Source organism: Onychostruthus taczanowskii, unplaced genomic scaffold, assembly GCF_017590055.1.
Source record: "Onychostruthus taczanowskii isolate IOZ18803 unplaced genomic scaffold, ASM1759005v1 scaffold14, whole genome shotgun sequence".
In the NCBI taxonomy this organism is placed as follows: Eukaryota; Metazoa; Chordata; class Aves; order Passeriformes; family Passeridae; genus Onychostruthus; species Onychostruthus taczanowskii.
Window position 1 is genome coordinate 11,095,844 of NW_024498573.1, and position 18,198 is coordinate 11,114,041.

An 18,198-nucleotide genomic window follows, 5' to 3' on the forward strand; every position below is an offset into this window, starting at 1 on the left:
GGCTGTGTCTGACATCTCCCAGTCGTGCTGTCAGCCGGGCAGGACGCGCTGCTGTCCCCGACACCTCCCGCCCCGGCACCAGGGCTCTGCCCCGGCCAACACCGGCCAGCTTTAGCCCAAAATCCGGCCCCTAAGGAGCTACTGCAGTCTCCCCCCACGCCACCTGCGTGTGGGTGGCCAGGCGAGATGCAGAGATGGTTCCTGGAATCCCACCAGCCTCCCACCGCCGGCACACCACGGGGAGAGCCGGGCGCCTGCAATTGCCCCTTCCACCTCTTCCTTCCCCTCAGCCCCGCTGTTCTCCTGGCTCAGCTGTCATTAATTCATGGAGACAGCTCCCCGCAGCGCTCCGATTACACTTCTCCATGGAGCTGGGCTCACATTGTGCGTTACCTGGAAAGGATCAGGCTGGCAGGCGGCAGCAGGAGGAGGATCCCGAGGCTGGGCGGTGGCGGGGATTTCCTGCCTGCTCTCCTGGAGGGTCAGGTACCAGGGAACTTCTTCATTCCTTGCATTTCCCCCACTCACACAACCTGACTTCGTTTACATAAGAAGTCTCCCGGCACGGGGCGTTGCCAAGGCGCAGAAGTCTCTTGAAGCTGAGACTTTCCAGGGCTCTGGTCAGAGGTGACTCAGTGCCCTTGCTGCAGAGGTCACAGATGGAAGCCTGGTGAGTGATGGTGTGAGCAGTAATTATATACAAGCACTGCACAGGGGTTTATTTCCATAATCCCTGTGGGTCTGCTTCCCCCAAAGACCTCCAGTTACTGCTATTGAGAGTTCAGGTCTTAATTTTGTCTTCTGATGGTAAAGGGTCAGATAAAACTGTGTGGAGCAGTGTGGGGTCACAGCGCTGTAAATGAAGATGCTCTGCATTTCTGGCCATCTTGCCTTCTACGCTGCATGAGCTGAAGTTGGGAAAAAGCTGCCATGTGTTGGTATGGGGATGTAACTAGTGCTCTAAATACCAAACTTCCAGCAAAAGGCAATAGGATTCAAGAGCATGTGCTTAAACTATTTCTTGGCTTCAGTCTGTACTTTCAGAGGCCACAGCTGACTGCAGCAGAAAGGGGCACCTACCATGACTTAGTATGTTGGTGTGCCAGGAATGCTGCACATGGCTGAGATCCAGCATCAACTTCCACCATTACCCTCCTGATAAATTTTTAACAAATGATCAGTATCAAAACTGAGACCCACCTGACAATCCAGACCTGCTGGTGCTTTGAAAGGGGATCTCTGCTTGCCTGCAGAGAGGTTCTGATGCTGTCACTGTGTCCATTTTTCACTTTGCCTGGAATTTACAGTCTAACACTGTACCAAGGGGCCTATTTATTCTTTTAAAATAATATTTTAAATTATTGCTCTTTGAAGCATATGTGTGAGTGCCAGTTTTGGAAGGGGTAGCAATTGCCCTCCCCAGAGCACAACACCCTAAAAAGATAAGCTAAACAGGGCAGAACCATTTTTGCCCTTAAAAGCAAGCATTAGTTTCAATTACAAAACACCTATTTCCAATCAGGTGTTTTTCCCTCAACTAGGAGTAATAAGAATAAAGTGCACCTTCAAGTCAGGCTTCTCAAATCATGTAAACAGCTCATTTAACATTGCTTATATTTTATGAATTCTCCACTGACTCCATTAACATTGCTTTTGTTATTTTAAAGACCATTTTCAAAAGGCAGCTTTCTGATTTATGTATTAAAAGCCTGTATTTTTGGCCTTGTGAGAACCACTGTGCAGATTACTCACAGGCTCTACAGTGTCTGGCCATTTTCCCTCAGGTATTCAGACAACCACACTTGGCAGCTTGGTCACTGTGCTCCCAGAAGTGCTCAGTGACATGCACTTCCAGAGAAGACTCCTCAGGGGCAGGACAGCTTCTCTCAGTGGTGGGGATACTTACTGTAGCCAGGAGAAAAACATTTACTGGTAAAGAAATGCCATCATCATGGGCACAATGAACATCTCTTTTGGCTGTGGAAGAAACCTGAGTTTAATTAGGTGGCTGCCTTATTCACAGTCTAGGTATGTAGTTTAGGCTGAATATTGTTTTCACTGAATTCTTGCAGACAAAACACAGTGAGATTGTAAATACAGCAACATCACTGGTTTGACTCAATGCAAACACTGGCTTAAAAGAGTTTTGCCAAGGGATTTATATAAAGTCTCACTGAAACTGAATAATCTCTTCCAGTGGTTCCTCCTGGCCCAGTCTGCAGCAGATCTTTCCCCACCATGTTCAGGCTTTTTGTGCATACTGACAATTGAAAACTTCCTAAAAACAATGTCCTGAAGGTGCTGCTTGAAAAATAAATTCTTCAAAAGCACAGCAGGGACTTTGCAAATGACTGTGCAGGAATAAGCTCACAGTTTGTGATTCCCAAAACTGTTCATTTAAACTGGCTACATCACTGATTGGCTCTTTGATGTCAGTGAAGACCACCCTTTTTCTGACCTCCTCTGAACAGCCTACCAGGATTACACAGAGCCAGGAAAGACTCATGGGTGACAACTGCCAAGAAAGGAAGTAATTATTTTCTTTCATTACAGTGTATTTTTACTGTGTCACACATATAAACAGTAGAAATGAGTGCAGGAGCTTCACTGAAATGGTCCATAACATTTTCTATGGCTTTGTGCAATCACCAATTCAAATCTGAACACCCACATAATTTTTCATTTCAAACACTCAACCCACCCACAAGAGGCAAATATTTGTATGGTTCTTTTATTGAGATGATGTCAGTCTGGAAACAGATGGACAGACAACGGGAAGGGGAATACACATTCAGTTAATAGGAGCAATGAATCCTATCAGTCATGTCCACAAGGCAGTTTGCTACACACTGTGAGATGCTGTCAGAGTGTGCCTGGAGCATCCCAAAGCATCTGAACCTTGTCAGTGCTGTGGCACAAACAGGATTGGAAGAATCCACCAAACTGAACCCTGGGATGAGAGTGCCTCTGGATTTCCAGGGAAACATCACATATAACATATAAAAATGTCTGGCCTGGTGGTGGGTGTTAGATGGGGATGCTTTGCTCAAGATTTTCTAATTGTTCTTCAAAAAATTTAATCTGCTCTTCGAGGTCCTTCTGTTCAATCAGCAAGGAGGTCTTGACTTGAACAAAGTGCTGATAGTCCTGGAGCTGCTGCTCTGTCAGGTATTTGGCAAGGATTCCAGAGACCACCCGCTCTCTCCTGTCCAGATTCTCCTTCAGGTCCTTTGCATCTTCCCGCTGTCGAGACAAGAGCTTGTGCCGTTCATTCAGCGATTGCTGGTGGAATCAAAGAACAAAGCAGCACACCGTGAGAACCCATCATTCCTGGCAGGCTCTATTTCTTCATTTGGAAGCCACAGTCAATTTAATTTAATTACTTCCTCTTGTGAGCTTTGTGTTCCACCTGAGTTTTTTCTCAGTTGAATTACTCATTCTTGTGGCTTGTAAGGTAGAGACACAGTAAATGCCATCAAGGCTCATTTCTCCTATGCTGCCCTCACGAAAAAAAAATCAATATTAACATTCTGGTCACTTTAAAGTATCCTGTAACAATCTTAATTCAATTAGAAGCTCTTTAAGGTATGTATTTTTGTGTTTTGTGTGTTGCATGTGGCCAGAATGCCACTATCATATTAAAAAGATAGAGTGACTTCTATTAAAAGGTCCATGTTTATGCCAAGATGATTTTTTGCCTTTTCTTTTGCATACCTTTTATATATCTTCTATATATCCTCAGTACTCTTAGCATACATACTTGTAATTCCTCAAGTCTGATAACTTAGCATAGTCCTGGTATTCTGTTAAGCCAAGATACCAAACACCCTGGAGGCCTCACAGTTGGAGGTGGGAAAACCCTACACTATCTTGGGAAACCAAGGTCCTCTCTAGAACACATCCTGGAAACTAAGATTTAGCCCAACCAGGGGGAATTCCTCAGGATGGGTGGAGATCACACTATTCCTCCAAGCCTCTCACTGGGGCACCTTTGTCAGATGTGCTAATTTGTGAGGTCTATAAATGGTATATGCCATCTATCATGTGTGTGCATTGCAGTGCATTCCACTTTAGCAAAGTGGGGCACCATAAAGGTCCTTATTAAATACCAAGGTAAAAACCCTTTATCCCTTAACTGTGTCTAGCTCTCAAGTTTTTAAGACCACAGAAAGGCATCAGTGTGATAAAATAACTGTGATGTAGACAGTAACTGTTCATTAAAGGCTTCTTTGAAAGAGTTGGGCCTTGCTTGTTCTACAGGATTTTTGTACGTTTCATCTTCAGTAATTCTCATTCAGCTGTAATAATTTTCATGGTGATTACACTGCTGGAAAATGTTCTGTTTCAGGACAGTGTCCATAAATAGAACACAGAGCAATGGTCACTGCTGACACCCTAAAAACTGAGTAAAAGATTGAGACTGCTGTTTTTGCTGACATGAGGGCAAATGCATTCAGTGGGAGATGGTTGTTAAAAATGTTGGCACTTAACCAAGACTTTACTAGGCATTTTATTAATATATTTGAATAAATTATTTAAATGTGTTTCCTATGAAGAACTTAAATGTAATACCAGAGAAACAACACCCTTCCTGCCTACCATAAAGTGAAAGTAAGTATGCAATACTGTTTAAAATTATTCACATTAACACAACTGACATTTTGGAAGAGGTGAATCCTGGCTCTCTATGTCACACTGCATAGGAGAACCTTTTTAGTGCTATTCTGTGTGTGAACTATGATGAACCTCCAGAGATACAGGTCAGCAGCAACACAGCTCCAAAAAATCCCAGTTATTCTTACTCTATGCTTTTCCAATTTCCAAAAGAGAGATAACAGCAGGTATTGTGTTGATAAAAACATGTCTAAGAGCAATAAGCATAGCAGGGAAGCATAATTCCTGGGATAAATTTGGCTTCTCTTCTTCAGCAAAAAGGAGACTTTGCAAGAGTTGAAATTATTTCCGGGTGAATGAGACAAATCCTCATTTTCCATCAAAGCTGGCTAGTTGAGTTAAACCACAGTGAGCTTTATCTCAAGTTATGACCACACCTTACTGCTCGCTAGGACAAACCCATTTGGGGAAATATGATTTCAAAGGCAGTAATTAACTCAATGAAATTATCAGTGGAGAAATAAACCCATAAAAAGCACAGGTTTGGAGCTACTCCCCAGGGAGCAGCCCAAGGCTCCAAAGGCCACCCTTCTGGCTTGGAGCCTCTCAAGGTTTTGCTGCTGCCCCCAGCTGCAGGCTCTCTCTGCACTGCACCCTGCTCCTCACCAGGGACCCGCTCTGCTCTGCAGGGAACACGGCCCATCCTGGGACACAAAGAAGTCCCACCTGGGGAGAAGTGAACCAAACCAATTCAGCAGCTCTGCTGTCTCTCACCTTCTCCTCAGGCTCCGTGCTGCCATCCACCCTGCTGAGGGCGTTCTGGACGCGGGCCAGGCGGCTGGACAAGCAGAGCAAGAGGCTCAGCACCTTCTCCAGGTCCCCGATGAACATCAGGTAGCGCTCGAACTCCTTGGGCTTGCACAGCTCCCGCAGCAGCACCTCCAGCTCCTCGCCCCGCCTGGCACATTCCCTGACTTCCAGGAGAACCAGCTCCTGCTCCTCCCACAGCGCCTGCAGCCTGGATTGGAGACTGGCCATGAGTTCCAGCTGCAAAAACAACAACAAAAATAATCACAGGAGCTGTTACTGCCAAAGAGAATCCGTATCAGTTCTAGGGAATGGATTTTCTTCTCATTCTCTTTGCCAATTTTTTTTTACTTTTAAAATAATTTTAAGCTACAGGAAAGAAAAAATGGGAAAAAAACCCCCAGCAGTATTTTCTAAGCTGTACTTAATTCTCAAACTCTGAAAAGCAAATTACTGGTAATCACCTTAGCTGGTGATATATTCTCTGGCTCAGAGAGCTTCCAATCAGTCAGAAGGGAACTGCAATAAAGATTACAACATGATTACACATAGTTGTTGTTCTAAGACACGAGCATGAAGTCCCAGCTCTGTACCAAGCTTTGGAAGAACTGACTGGAATTTCACTTATCATATGCACAGAAAAAGTCAGCTTCATGGGCAATTCAAGCAGGCCACGGTGCCTGGGTAGAAAAATAATCAGAGGAAGCTGTTTCACAGGGAAATTATATGGAAAAAGGCCTCAAGACTTGAGTGGGAGCACACCATCAGCTGTTTGGAAGCTGGACAGTGCCACCATGAATGGGAGCAGCAGTTAGACAGCAGGTAATGTGCACAGCAGGAGGAGCCTCAGGAAGGCAGATTGTCATTACCTGAGATGGAGCATGGTTGGGAAAAGCCCACCTAACTATGCAAAGGTACACAATCACCCTTCCAAGCTCCATACTTCTGTCACTGTCCAGCTGTGCCCCCCATTCTCTGCATGTATGGAATTAATTGGACACTGGAACGTGCAGAAGCTGCTGCCAGCTCTCAGAGTAAAGAATATTTCTTATTTAGGCTGCCAGTTCTAATTTATTTTACAGATTTTGAGATTAGATTTGACTGTTAAATTAGGAGTTTGCTGCTGCTGCACAGGAGCTAGCTGGGCAAGGAAACCTTTAGTGATGATAGATGAGAGATCTGAGTCAAATCAGGCAGGATTTAAATACCACCACTTATGATCAATATGCCAGTTTGCCAGGACTTCACCTACTGGCAAAAATGGATTCAAAGTTACCTGTGAAATATCCATAGTAATAATGACATTAATAAGAATTTCTTTGCCATGATGGAAAAACAGTGGCTCTTGCGAAGGTCATTTACATACTTTCTTAGATGTGATGTCATCTAGCTCATTTGTGCTGTCTCTGTTCCTCTTCAGGACTTGGTTTCTCATGGAAGTAGGATCTTTGCTCCTTTGCTTGGTTTCATGCTCAGATTTTGGACATTCTTCTGGTCCATCTCCATGACTTTTCCTGCTATTGGAACAGAAAATAAATACCCAAAGCAAACACAGTTTTCTTCACAAATACTGAATTAATGGTTTTATCCATCTTGACTTCAGGATCACTCTCCTCTCTTCTCACCACAGGAGATCTTCTAATTGTCTAGAAGATATAGAGCTAAAGATTTTCAGCCTAGGTCTGTCACAGTCCCTTTAATAAGGAACCACTGAACCACTTTTCTTCCATGATATACCCTCAGCCTCAGACATTTCTTGGTATGTACATCAGAAAGCTATGTGTTTTCTAATGAAACAAAAGTGAAACAATGTGCTCAAATTCATCTTACTACTATCATAGTAGTATGTATAGTATCTCTACATTAAAACAGACCAAAGTGCTAGATAATTGGTTTTGCCTACTTACTCATTCTCCTGCACATGCTGTGCCTTTCCCCTTTTCCTGCGTGATTTATCCAGCATGGAAATGTTAACAGGAAACAAACCCTCCATCAGGTCCAAAGCAGTTTTTCTAAGAGGATGAGGCATGAGAATGTCCACCAGGGAACTGTCTTTGGCAATGATCTCCATAGCAAGCTCTTGGTATCTCTGCTCCTGAGAAGTCTGCAGCCTCCTTTGGGGCAGGTGTGTGTCCCTCTCCAGGGGAACATCACCGTGGCTGCTGTGCATGGATATTTCCTGGGCAAGGAGACCTTTGGCTGCATGTCTGTGTCCTTGGTGAGGCTCAGCTGGTGCTGTATGGAGATGCATTCCCTGCTCTGGAGAAGCTACAGGCTGCTGCTGCTCTGGATGCTGGAGTGCAGCATTCCCACCCAGAGACTGAGTTCTGCATTCCTCCTCCATTCGAGCACTCTCCTTGCTTCCACCTCTTGGGACAGGAATGGGGGTTTCAGGAGTCTGCTCCTGTTTATCCTGGCCACACACATGTCCAGTTGTGTCATTATGTTCACAATTCTTGGGTCGATCTTTCTCAGGATCACGGAAACTGAAAGGAAGAAGACAATTCCTTTTATTTGAGACATTCCCTCTTATAACAGATTTTTTTTCAGACTGTTTAAGAGCTATGATCAAATGTTTCTGATGTTATGGTTCTGTCTGGAACTTTCAGTTACTTTTATGCTAACCTGCTAAACTAGGAAATGTAAGAAAAAATTTAATTTATTTTTTTCCATAAGCCATTAAATTCTCCAGAAACCACTGGAATATTTTTGAAAGAGTGGGAATTCTTTTACTACAAAAGAGTCAACATCACTGCCTTGCTGAGACAGATTTCAGATGTTTATCTTCCTTGACGCTCCTCAAACTAGCAAAGCAAATATGGAGAGTTAAAACACAAACTTCCTAGTTAGTGATGTGCAAATGGCACAGCTTTTTTCTCCTTTGAAGAAACACACCAAAATCCCCTATTGCGACAATCCTGATCGCACACATTCTCCAGGAGTGGGCATCTCCGAGCTGCTGGAAATGCTGTTTTCTCCAGGCTCGGATGAGGGAGCTGTGATCCCAGAGATCTGATGGAGCAGGGACAGCTGCTCAGAGGCACTTCCCGCGGTGGAAACGATTTTAAAGGCTGACCCAGACAGCAGCGGGGAATATTCCCGTATGGACAACGAAGGGTGCCGAGGGAGAAGGCGGGAGCAGCGCTGGGGTCCCACCCTCGGGACGCGGGCTGCGGCCAGCACAGCCCCCCAGCCTTACCTGGGGCGGCTCCCGCAGCGCTGGCACGGTGCTGCTGCACCTCTGGCACATCTGCACGCCTCCTGCAAGGGAAAACAGCACACTGGGGCACTGCAGGCGAGGCAGCTGCTTCATGTTACTGCCCTGTTTGCTATCCCCAGAAAGGAAAGCTGATGGTAGAGCTCTAAGTAGGTTCACTGAGGTTTGAGCTTTTCTGTTTGTTTGTGTGTCACTTTCATATTTTCTGAAAAATCCCTTCGCCCAGGATTTTTCTCCTGGGAAGCTGAGAAGCCACAGAGAAAAAGGACAGTAATAATGATCTCATTTGCTTCTCCTCTGTTTTGGGATGCGTTTGGACATTGTTTACCCACAGGTGATTGTTTCATTGGATTCTGCTGGGAGTTGATTTGACTCAACGGCCAATCAGGGCCAATCTGTGCTGGGACTCTTTCCAGAGTCACGAGTTTTCATTATTATCTTTTTAGCCTTCTGTAAGTATCCTTTCTGTATTCTTTAGTATAGTTTAGTGTAGTATTCTTTAATATAATATAGTATCATAAAATAATAAATTAGCCTTCTGAGAACATGGAGTCAGATTCATCATTCTTTCCTGCCATGAGGGACCTTGCAAATACAATATTTGTGGGTTTTTTTTTTTTGGGTTTTTTTTTTTTTTTGGGTGATTTTTTGTTTGGTTGTTGTAGTTGTTTTTTTCTAGGGGGAAAGGTTTGGGTTTTGTTAGTTGTTTTTTTTTTAATCTTTGGAGGTGTTTTTGTCTACCTATTTTTTATTAATTAAATTGCTATTACACTTTTCCTAGGTAGCATTAATTTCTTTTCCCCCTAGAAACCCAAAAAACAGCTGTCAACAAAAGATACCTCTACTCTCACAACAATTCAGAAATTCAGCATTGGTGGAAATTTGTCAGTCTCTTCAATAGGGTAATTTTAGTGGTATGTTTAATTATTTTTTGGTCCTTTATCTTCTTTATTCTCCTTAACAATACTGACAGCTACTCTCTTTCAAATTCATGAGCCAGGAAATGTTGGTGATTTATAAAATTCTCCCTAGAATGACCTTTTTTTGGGATAGGGCTCTAATGAAGCTGCTGTCATTAACAATAAAGACTGCTAGAGCACAAACAGCCTCATCCTGCACACAGCACGTGTTCTCTGCAAATGCATCTTCAAGTGCCAGCGTGCCTCTTGACTTTCTTTATGCCCCCTTCAGGTACTGGTGTCTTACCTGTGTGGAAGAAGGAGTGGATTTCGATCTCTCAGGAGCTCTCCCAGTTGCAGAAGCCCCTGCCTGTGGGAGACTTTCAGCTGATGGACACTTGCTGGTACAGCTCCCGTCCCCTTGGTTGGGATCACACCTGCTGCTCACCTTCAGTGGGGGAGCAAAAGGCAAAGGAGGAAAAACATCTGGTGATTTTTGTTCAGAGAGCAGTTGGCAAAAAACCTCATCATTTTGCATCTTCCTGCTTCCATTTGGGTTGGAAATCTGGCCAGGAGGACCTTTGGGATTCGACAGCCTCTCCTGCAGGGGTGGCTTATGCAGTGGGAGGGGTTGTGACCCCCCTGGCCTTTGACTGATCTTTCGTTCCATGTATTTGATCAGTGCACTGTGCTGGATTTGTTTCAGCTCTGTCCTGGAGACAGTTGAACTGGAAAATGTCTTTCCTCTGTTCTCCAGATCCCTTCTCCTGGATGCCACTGTACCATGCTCAGTGGTTTCATCCCTAACTTGACCCCATGGTACTTCCTTATCCATTAGGTGATTGAGCTTCTCAGGCTCAGAGTAGCACAGTTTCTTTTGCTCATGGGTTACCCTTTTCCTTCTCCCTGCATCACCTTTTTGTGGCCTCCTTATTTCTTCACTTCTATTGAAGCTTTCCAAGGATTCTAGATGAGAAGGGGAGCAAGGAACAGGTTTGGCATCCTCACTTGCACTAGATAAGGAGAAAGACCGAACGTGCTCAACTGATGGCCTTTTAGAGGATTTCTGCCTCAGTCTGACAGGCAAACTCATCTGTAAGTCTTTTCTTTTAAAGGAGGTTTCTTTGAGAACCTTTTTCTGAGCCACTTTAAGTTTCTCTATGTAGTCATTCTGGAAACTCTCTTCTGTGAATGAGGGAGGACTCCTGAAAATGAGATCTTTGTTCTGAAGCTGGAGATCATCAGCACTGCGCTGATGGTGGTGGCTGCCCCTCTGAAGCTGATGGCCTTCTCTTTGCATCTCTAGACACTGTGCTGAGGCAGCACAGCTGCTTGATGGAATTTCCTTTGGTGAGCTCCTCGAGTCCTTGTTGGGGTGCAGGACATTGGTGGTTTTCCCTGCAGACAGATAGTAAAGCATCGGAGTTGCCTGCCTGGTTATTTGTTCACCAGCATGGTCCTCCCGAAGCTGTCTTGAGAGCTGTGTTTGAAACACAGGCTGCTGTTTCTGAACAGGAGCTTCCTCTTGTTCCAGACACCTGCGGAGGTCGGGACTGCTGTTGTTGCCCTGGTTTTCTTTCTGGACCTCACATAATGATTGAAATGTGGACTCTTCCTTTGGTCTGAAAAATGTCATTTGGCTTGTGCCATTGCAGCCCTGCTTCCTTCCCTGATCCAGCTCCTCACACTGAGGGTGCTCCACTTCCACAGCCTTGCAGCTGCAGGGCAGTGGTGATCTCTGCACTTTGTTTTGCTGGTTTGGGACTGATTCCTTAATATTGCTCATAATTTTTCCTTTAGAATCATAGCACTGATTTTTGTCTGCATAACTGCTCAGCCTCCTGGGAGCATTTTTATTCAAAAGAGCATTCTCCATGTATTTTAATTCCGAGCTGTCCTCAAACACATCCTGATCCATGTCTGAATGCCACTCAGCATGGAGTGGGACCTGAGCACAGGGCAAGGACTCTTTCCTCTGGCTGGGCCCTGGCACAGTGCTTGGCAGAGCTGCTTCTCTGGCACCTGCCTTACACACACCCCTGGGACACTGTTTGACTTCCTGTGTATCATTAACAGCACTGGGGTTGGAATGTGCTTGGTGATAGGATTTGAAGTTCACCTCTTTGGGAATTTTGTTACCATGACCTGAATTATATGCAGAAAGTATTTTGGGGACATTTGCCACAGAGTCTGTCTTTAAATATTCTTGGAAAATGAAAGAAGAAGGTCTCCTGGAAACGTGCGGATTACTTCTCTTTGTGGGTTGTTGTGACAGGCTCCACTCTCCGTTTTCCTCTGCCTTTAATGGCTGAACTTTTGATACCTTTGTAAAATCAGAAGAAAGGCCCTTGTTTTCCAGAGGCCTTTCCCGAGGAGGCCCTACATCTTGCTCTGTAACTGCATCGCAGTGCTGACTCCAGGGTCCATCCCTGTCTGCTGGCTGGCTGTGCTGCACAGCAGGAGCAGGCTGCCCTGCAGAGCCCTGTCTGTCTCCTGCCTTGTCCCAGTGCCTGTGAGTGGCGTTACAGCTCTCGAGGCGCGAGGGAGGGCACAGCAGAGGTGCTGCCAGGGCCAGAGGGCCCTGATTTGAACTCCTCTGGGCAGGAGTAATCCCACAGCCATGGGAGCTGCTGTGGGTGCTCAGCTCTGGTGCTGTGTACGGCTGGGGGGATCTGAGGGCAGAGCGGGCAGCACTGAGATTATAAATTCCTGTCACATATTCTGAGTCCATGTACGGGGCCTGCTCTGGAGGAACACAGATGTATTCACCATGGCACGGTGGTGTGGGGTTCTCTGGGATGTTTGATCCTCCTGAGAAAGAGCTGTAAGCAGAGTCTGCCCTTCCAGGCAGGTGCAAGAGATGGTCCATGCTGCTGACTGACTTCACTGACAAAAGATGAGCATTTTCAGGAGAGGCCACAGGCTCTATCAGCTTCCCAGTCCTGCCACCCTGCCTGTGAGTCCATCTTTCCATCTCATTCTCAGCTGAAGTCATGTTGTAGTATTTCCAGAAATCCAAGTCTGATTAGAAGTCCATAACCGAGTTGTTAGAAAGAACATTTTTCTCTACAGTTACATTCCAATAATATCTAGAGGATCCTAAAAAGAAAGAGAAATGTGTGAAAAAGACACAGTGGGAGGATTCTCCTGGCACATCTTGGAAAACCTTTCCCAGAGTCCTAGAAAAAGGTATTGTCATGGTTTGACCCAGAAGTCAATCCATGACAGGTGCTTGAGACTGACAGAGCATCTTGATGAGACATTCTGCTGTCAGTCCCAAGTCACAGATTTTAAAAGATGGCCAGATATTTATGCTGCAGCTGAGAACTCCCCTGCAAACCCCCAAATGGACCAGAAAAAAGCATCAGCATAGAGTTCACATATGACAAATACAGAGTTTTTGCAGAGTCTGGAAAACAGCCTGTGTTTATCAGCAGCACTTGACAGCTGCTCCCTGATTGCTGTGCATGATGCCCATAGGTTTAGTTTAACAAATGGATCTCCACAAGGAGCAACCCAATGGACCAAGAGAAGACAAGCAGGAGATTCTCACACCAGCAGCCCAACCCTCTCTGCCAGCTCCAAACCCCCTGAGCTGCTCCCAGGCAGCAGGAGCCCCAAATAAAAGACTGAACCTGGCACCAGAGTGGTGCTAACCAGCAACCTTGTTTAAACCACCTCTAGAAACAGATTAGTTATTGAAAGAAAGCAAACAAACCATCTTGAAAAGCTTCATCAACAAGCTGCTCCAGTAAAAGGCCTTCTGAGGAGACACGAACTGTGTCCAGATCCCTCCAGAATATTACATGTCTGATTTATTCATAAAGATGGAACACACCAGACACTAATCTGCCATTCCTAATATCATATTTTTGTGGTGGGACCTCAAAAAGCTGGCAGAAAGAGAGGTTTCAGGGTGACGTTTCTCTTTAATAAAAAAAAAAAAAAAATCACATTCCTGCCTTGTTTCAAAGACAGTCCTGGTATCATTCATTTTGAGCCAAAGGAAGGGATGGATAGGAGCCAAAATACACAAGTTAATCTATAAATGAAACTTGGACTGGTGGGGCACACTAAATAAATTAACTAGTTTCTGGGAAATGAAAACAGCCTAACATCACAAAGTGGTAATTTGCCTGCTGGCTTTTTTTTTTTTTTTTTTTGCTCTGGGTGTTTGTCTTGTTTTTTAACATTTTAGTAGGAAACCAACTCAAGGATGTTTGGAGTTCTCTCCCTCTTTACAGATGATTTAAAACACAGTTGTGAAATTTAATTGTCTGTCTGTGAATAACAAGGTCACAAAGGAAATAGGAAACTTCAGTGGTTGGTGATGCCATTCCCCATCCTTTCCACCATGGCATATTGAGGAATTTAAAGAAATAAAAACCTTAAGTACTTGGTGAAAGGAAAACCTTGGATTTTCTGAAACCACTGACGAAAAAAATCATTGAATTATTGCAATGACAATCATTGCAGACTGGGAGGGTACCAGGGTGTACCCCACTGCAGTTCCATTTCCTAGGGGTGCCCTGGAGTCTGGCCCAGGGCAGTGGCCCCTGGGAGAGCTCAGCAGGACCTGGAGGTGCTGTGGGTGCACAGGATCAAACCCCATGGGAGCCACATTCCACAAGAGATCCAGAAGACAGATTGCTCTGTCATTCTTATCTCCCTTTTTTAATTAAATTTTTCTCCCAGTGGAACCTCTCCAAGCAGCTCTTGCTGATGGTGCTGTAAACAGATGGAGCCAAGTCCTTGTCTGGGATGTTCTGGCACAGTTCCATGGAAGTTCATGGAGCCACCCTGATTTACAGTGAGAATTTGGCTCTAACTTTTCACAGCAATGTCTAGAATCCAAGTAACTGTTGTGTTTTAGTTCATGTCTGTCAATGGAAGTGCTCTCCTGGTTTCCTATACCAGTCATTCCCAAGATCTCCTTTCTCCCACTGTTTCAAGCTCCTCATTGGATTTACAGTGAAGTTGGCAATACAGAGAATAATTTTTTACTCAGGATTTTATGATGATACCAGAAGTAGTAGGAAATACCATTTCAGTATCTTAGAAGACTGAGGTAAGCTCTGACTGATACTGAAACATACCTTAGGGAAAACTTGTCTTATTTCTTTTGAAGAGGATATTTCCTAAACCTTGGCAGCAGAATAGTTTACCTCAATGTGTTCAAAGAACTATGTGGAAACTGCCCCCTCTTTGCCACGTAAGAGAAAATCATAAATGTCAACTGGCATGAGCCTTAAAACTCAACTGACATGAGCAATGATTATTGATCTCAGTGGGGAGGTGGTAGAGCTCCCTCAGGGACTCTGCCGCCTCTGGGTCTCAGATACATTCTGGCAAGGCTGGAATACAATGTGCCATTCCAGACCCACTTGCAGTACTTGCATTGTAAACCACTGAAAGCAAGAAGAGAAATGTTAAATTAAAGTATAGCAGAACCAAAACCACTGAAAGATGAAGGGAAGTATATTAACAGTGTAAGAATGGAGGGAAGTATATCCACTCCATGCCCAAGGAAGAAATAAAGCCACTATCAATCTATTACGTTCCAAAGTTGTTTGCTTGTTGTTTTTTGCTGTTAAAAACAGAGGCTAACTTAACTTCCATCCACATCAACCTGTTCTGTTCTAGGAAAAGGTGATTTGAATTGCACAATCTTGCATTCTTTGCAATCAACTCAGTATGCCAAAGCCTCATGTCTGGCAAATTAACGTACTGAGAAAACCTAGTGACTCCAGACCACAGTCAGTGAACAACTTACCTGTCTTATAAGGGCAAGATTTATTATAATTACAGTTTGGTCTTGTTTGACCTCATTTAGAGTTTGCCAGGTGCTACAATTGATCCAGAACTCATCTGCACTGATATACAATGCTTGCCCAAACAAATCATCACCAATCAGACACACAGGTATTCTATCTGTGATTTGCCCTCAAAAACCCAGGAAAAATGGTCCCTGCCACATAACACAGTCTGCAATAATTTGTGGACTTGTGGAGCTCTCTTGAAGTGACCAACACAATCTTTCCATCACAGAAGCAAGAATGAGAATTTTCCTTAATAAACACAAGCAGAGTTCAAACCTTCCTAGCTCCCTTGTTGCGAAATTGCCCTTTTTATACAGATGGTTCCATGAAATTAAAGGGGAAACCCACAGCTGTTGATCTGAATCAAACTACAGCACCCAAGTGTTCTCCAGAAGAGAACAAGTGCACAAAACACAAAGCAAACACCTTGACAACCTAACAATATTATGTCATTTTAGTGGATGACCTGTTCCTTATCAAAGGGTAAACACTGGATGTAAATATTAACCGAAATTCTTCAGATTCCAGTCCGTTGCACAGGCTGCAGCACCTGACCCATCTGCTCCCCAGACCCTGAAATCTCATTGCTACCAAGAGATCACCTGAGAGACTCTTGCTTTAGCAGGTGATCCTCCTGGCTTTCCCAGGGCAGAAATCCTGGGGAAGTCAGGTGCAGAGATCCTGGGGAAGTCAGGCGCAGAGATCCTGGGGAAGTCAGGTGCAGAAATCCTGGGGAAGTCAGGCGCAGAGATCCTGGGGAAGTCAGGCGCAGTCTCTGGCACCCCAGTAGCCTTCAGCAGGTCATCAGCTGGTGATCTAGCACAGGTTCCCAGGTCTCCATCCAGGTCTTCCTGGACAGAAACCCATGCCCCTGCATAACAGGGATGCATTCTCTGAGACATGAGATGTCTGGAAATAAGAGCTGCTTCTTTGACCAGACTCTGAAATATCCAGAAATTCCAGACAAAAGTCTGAAGTCTTCAGATTCCATCACTTTGAGATGATGTTGAAAGGGTGAGAGAAATGGAAGGAGACTACATTCAGGAAAGTGTGGCTGGCATTGCCTTTGTGCCCAGCTTCTCTGAAAGTCACTATTCCTCTCTTTCTCTGCCTTTTCTTTTTAATAGATACTTTCCAGTTGTTATTATTTGTTTCTAGCCTATAATCAACAATTTTATCCCCTTGGGCTTTCAACTTTAGGTTTCTAACAGGAAGGCAAACATAGCAGATGATATTGCCTTTGAAAAAACACACTTTCTGCTAATCTATATTATTTTGCTAAGATTTCTGAAGACTCTAATCCCTGTTTTTCTCATTTAGTGCAATTTCCAGAACTATTGAGCAAGTAGGTAATGGTCACCAAGGCTATTGTACATCCACACCCAAGGACAAAACCTCACATTTGGCTTCCAGGCCCTGTGGAAGGCTCATCCTGCTACTGGGAGCCAGGGAAGTCAAAGTGTCACACGGTCCCAAAAGAGAGCCTAACTGGGATTTAGAGGAGGCTTATGCCTTGTGTGCACAGAAATAAATTTCACCATAGTTTGAGGAATGTAAACATTTCCAGTAAAACCCATAGATACACAGTTGAGGCTTCTGGAGCTATCTAAGCATCATGAGAAATTTAGAGAAGGATGAAAGTAGTAGTAATAATAATAATAATAATAACAATAATAATTATATTAATGATAATTTAAAAATGCATCTGAGTATCCCCTTTTTGTGTAGGGGCATAGACAAACCTTCCTGAACATCCTCACCCTGCTAGGCCAGGCTCTCTGAGGAGGAAGAGATCCCTTGTGACCAGCATGGGAGCTTTGCTGGAGCCACAGTACCAGAATGGGTCCATCCCACACCTTCCTGGCTCCACTCCAAAGGGATGCCATCCCACTGATGGACAGGAACATCTGGCATCTGCCTAACATGCCTGTGGGGTGATGAAAAGCTGTGGCCCAAATAAACTGCTTTTGCAGGTGAGAGCTGTAGCCCAGTCTCTGGCCAAGGAATTAATGAGGAAGATCAGGTTTGGCAATGCTTCACAGCCCCGTGAGAGAGCTCTTCTGAGCACCCAGCAGTCTCTTTTAGTCAGAGCAGTCACCCACTACATACCTCTCCATTGTCCTTGAATTCGGGCAATGCTTCACAGCCCCGTGAGAGACCTCTTCTGAGCACCCAGCAGAGTCTGACCTTTTAGAGCAGTCACCCACTACATACCTCTCCATTGTCCTTGAATTCCCTGACTTTCCTTATTCAGCCTCAAAAATTTCTTTTGGTTTCCGTCAGCATTAGTCTCTATTCTATTAAACACTAAACACTGTTTCTTCTAACTCTGTGCTTCTCAGAAAATGATTTTTGCCAGAGAGTTTCATCCCAAATGTATGCATTTCTTCCTAACCACTTCCTTTCTTTTGCCAGAAATCAGAGTTTCATCCCAAATGTATGCATTTCTTCCTAACCACTTCCTTTCATCCCTTTTAATGTCATCATGTCTTCCTTATTTCTTTTTTAAATCTAATCAAGTTCATTTGATGCCATAAACTTAGCCCCATGCTGTTTTTACAGGCTACAAAAACACCATAAGAGCATTAAAATTACAGACTCTAAAGTACTAGAAATCAAAAAGAAAAAAAAAATCTAATGACACTGTTGAGTTTTAAATATGTCTTTAGAATTACTACACATATTATTAAATTGACTAATTAACAGAATAGAATTTAATTACTATCTATAATAAAGATGTTTTCTCATTTCTACCATGCTGACTGCTTCCCAGCAAGGCTGTCCAAGAAACACCAGGGAAAAACAAAATTCCCATAGTCCCCCTGACCTACTCCTGGCTGCT

The 18,198-nt window shown here is 44.3% G+C and overlaps 1 protein-coding gene across 1 annotated transcript; it reads right to left on the reverse strand.

Moving 5' to 3' along the window:
* Positions 1 to 2,780: 2,780 nt before the first annotated feature.
* Positions 2,781 to 10,837, reverse strand: SHROOM1 (shroom family member 1). The gene is made up of 6 exons (XM_041397886.1): positions 10,185 to 10,837; positions 8,621 to 8,682; positions 7,847 to 7,907; positions 6,788 to 6,938; positions 5,389 to 5,661; positions 2,781 to 3,282 (listed from the first exon to the last, which is right to left on the reverse strand). The coding sequence occupies exons 1-6, from the start codon at positions 10,835 to 10,837 to the stop codon at positions 3,028 to 3,030; spliced, it is 1,455 nt and encodes a 484-aa protein (XP_041253820.1). The 3' UTR covers positions 2,781 to 3,027.
* Positions 10,838 to 18,198: the final 7,361 nt, after the last annotated feature.

What these genes read in the sequence shown, in the direction of transcription:
- SHROOM1 (XM_041397886.1), bottom strand. Translation starts at nt 10,837, where the DNA reads ATGCAAAGAGAAGGCCATCAGCTTCAGAGGGGCAGCCACCACCATCAG. An exon ending in ATAATGACACAACTGGACAT is followed by an intron (nt 6,939 to 7,846) that starts GTGTGTGGCCAG and finishes CTGTTCCAATAG; the next exon opens with CAGGAAAAGTCATGGAGATG. An exon ending in GCACGGAGCCTGAGGAGAAG is followed by an intron (nt 3,283 to 5,388) that starts GTGAGAGACAGC and finishes TGATTCCACCAG; the next exon opens with CAATCGCTGAATGAACGGCA.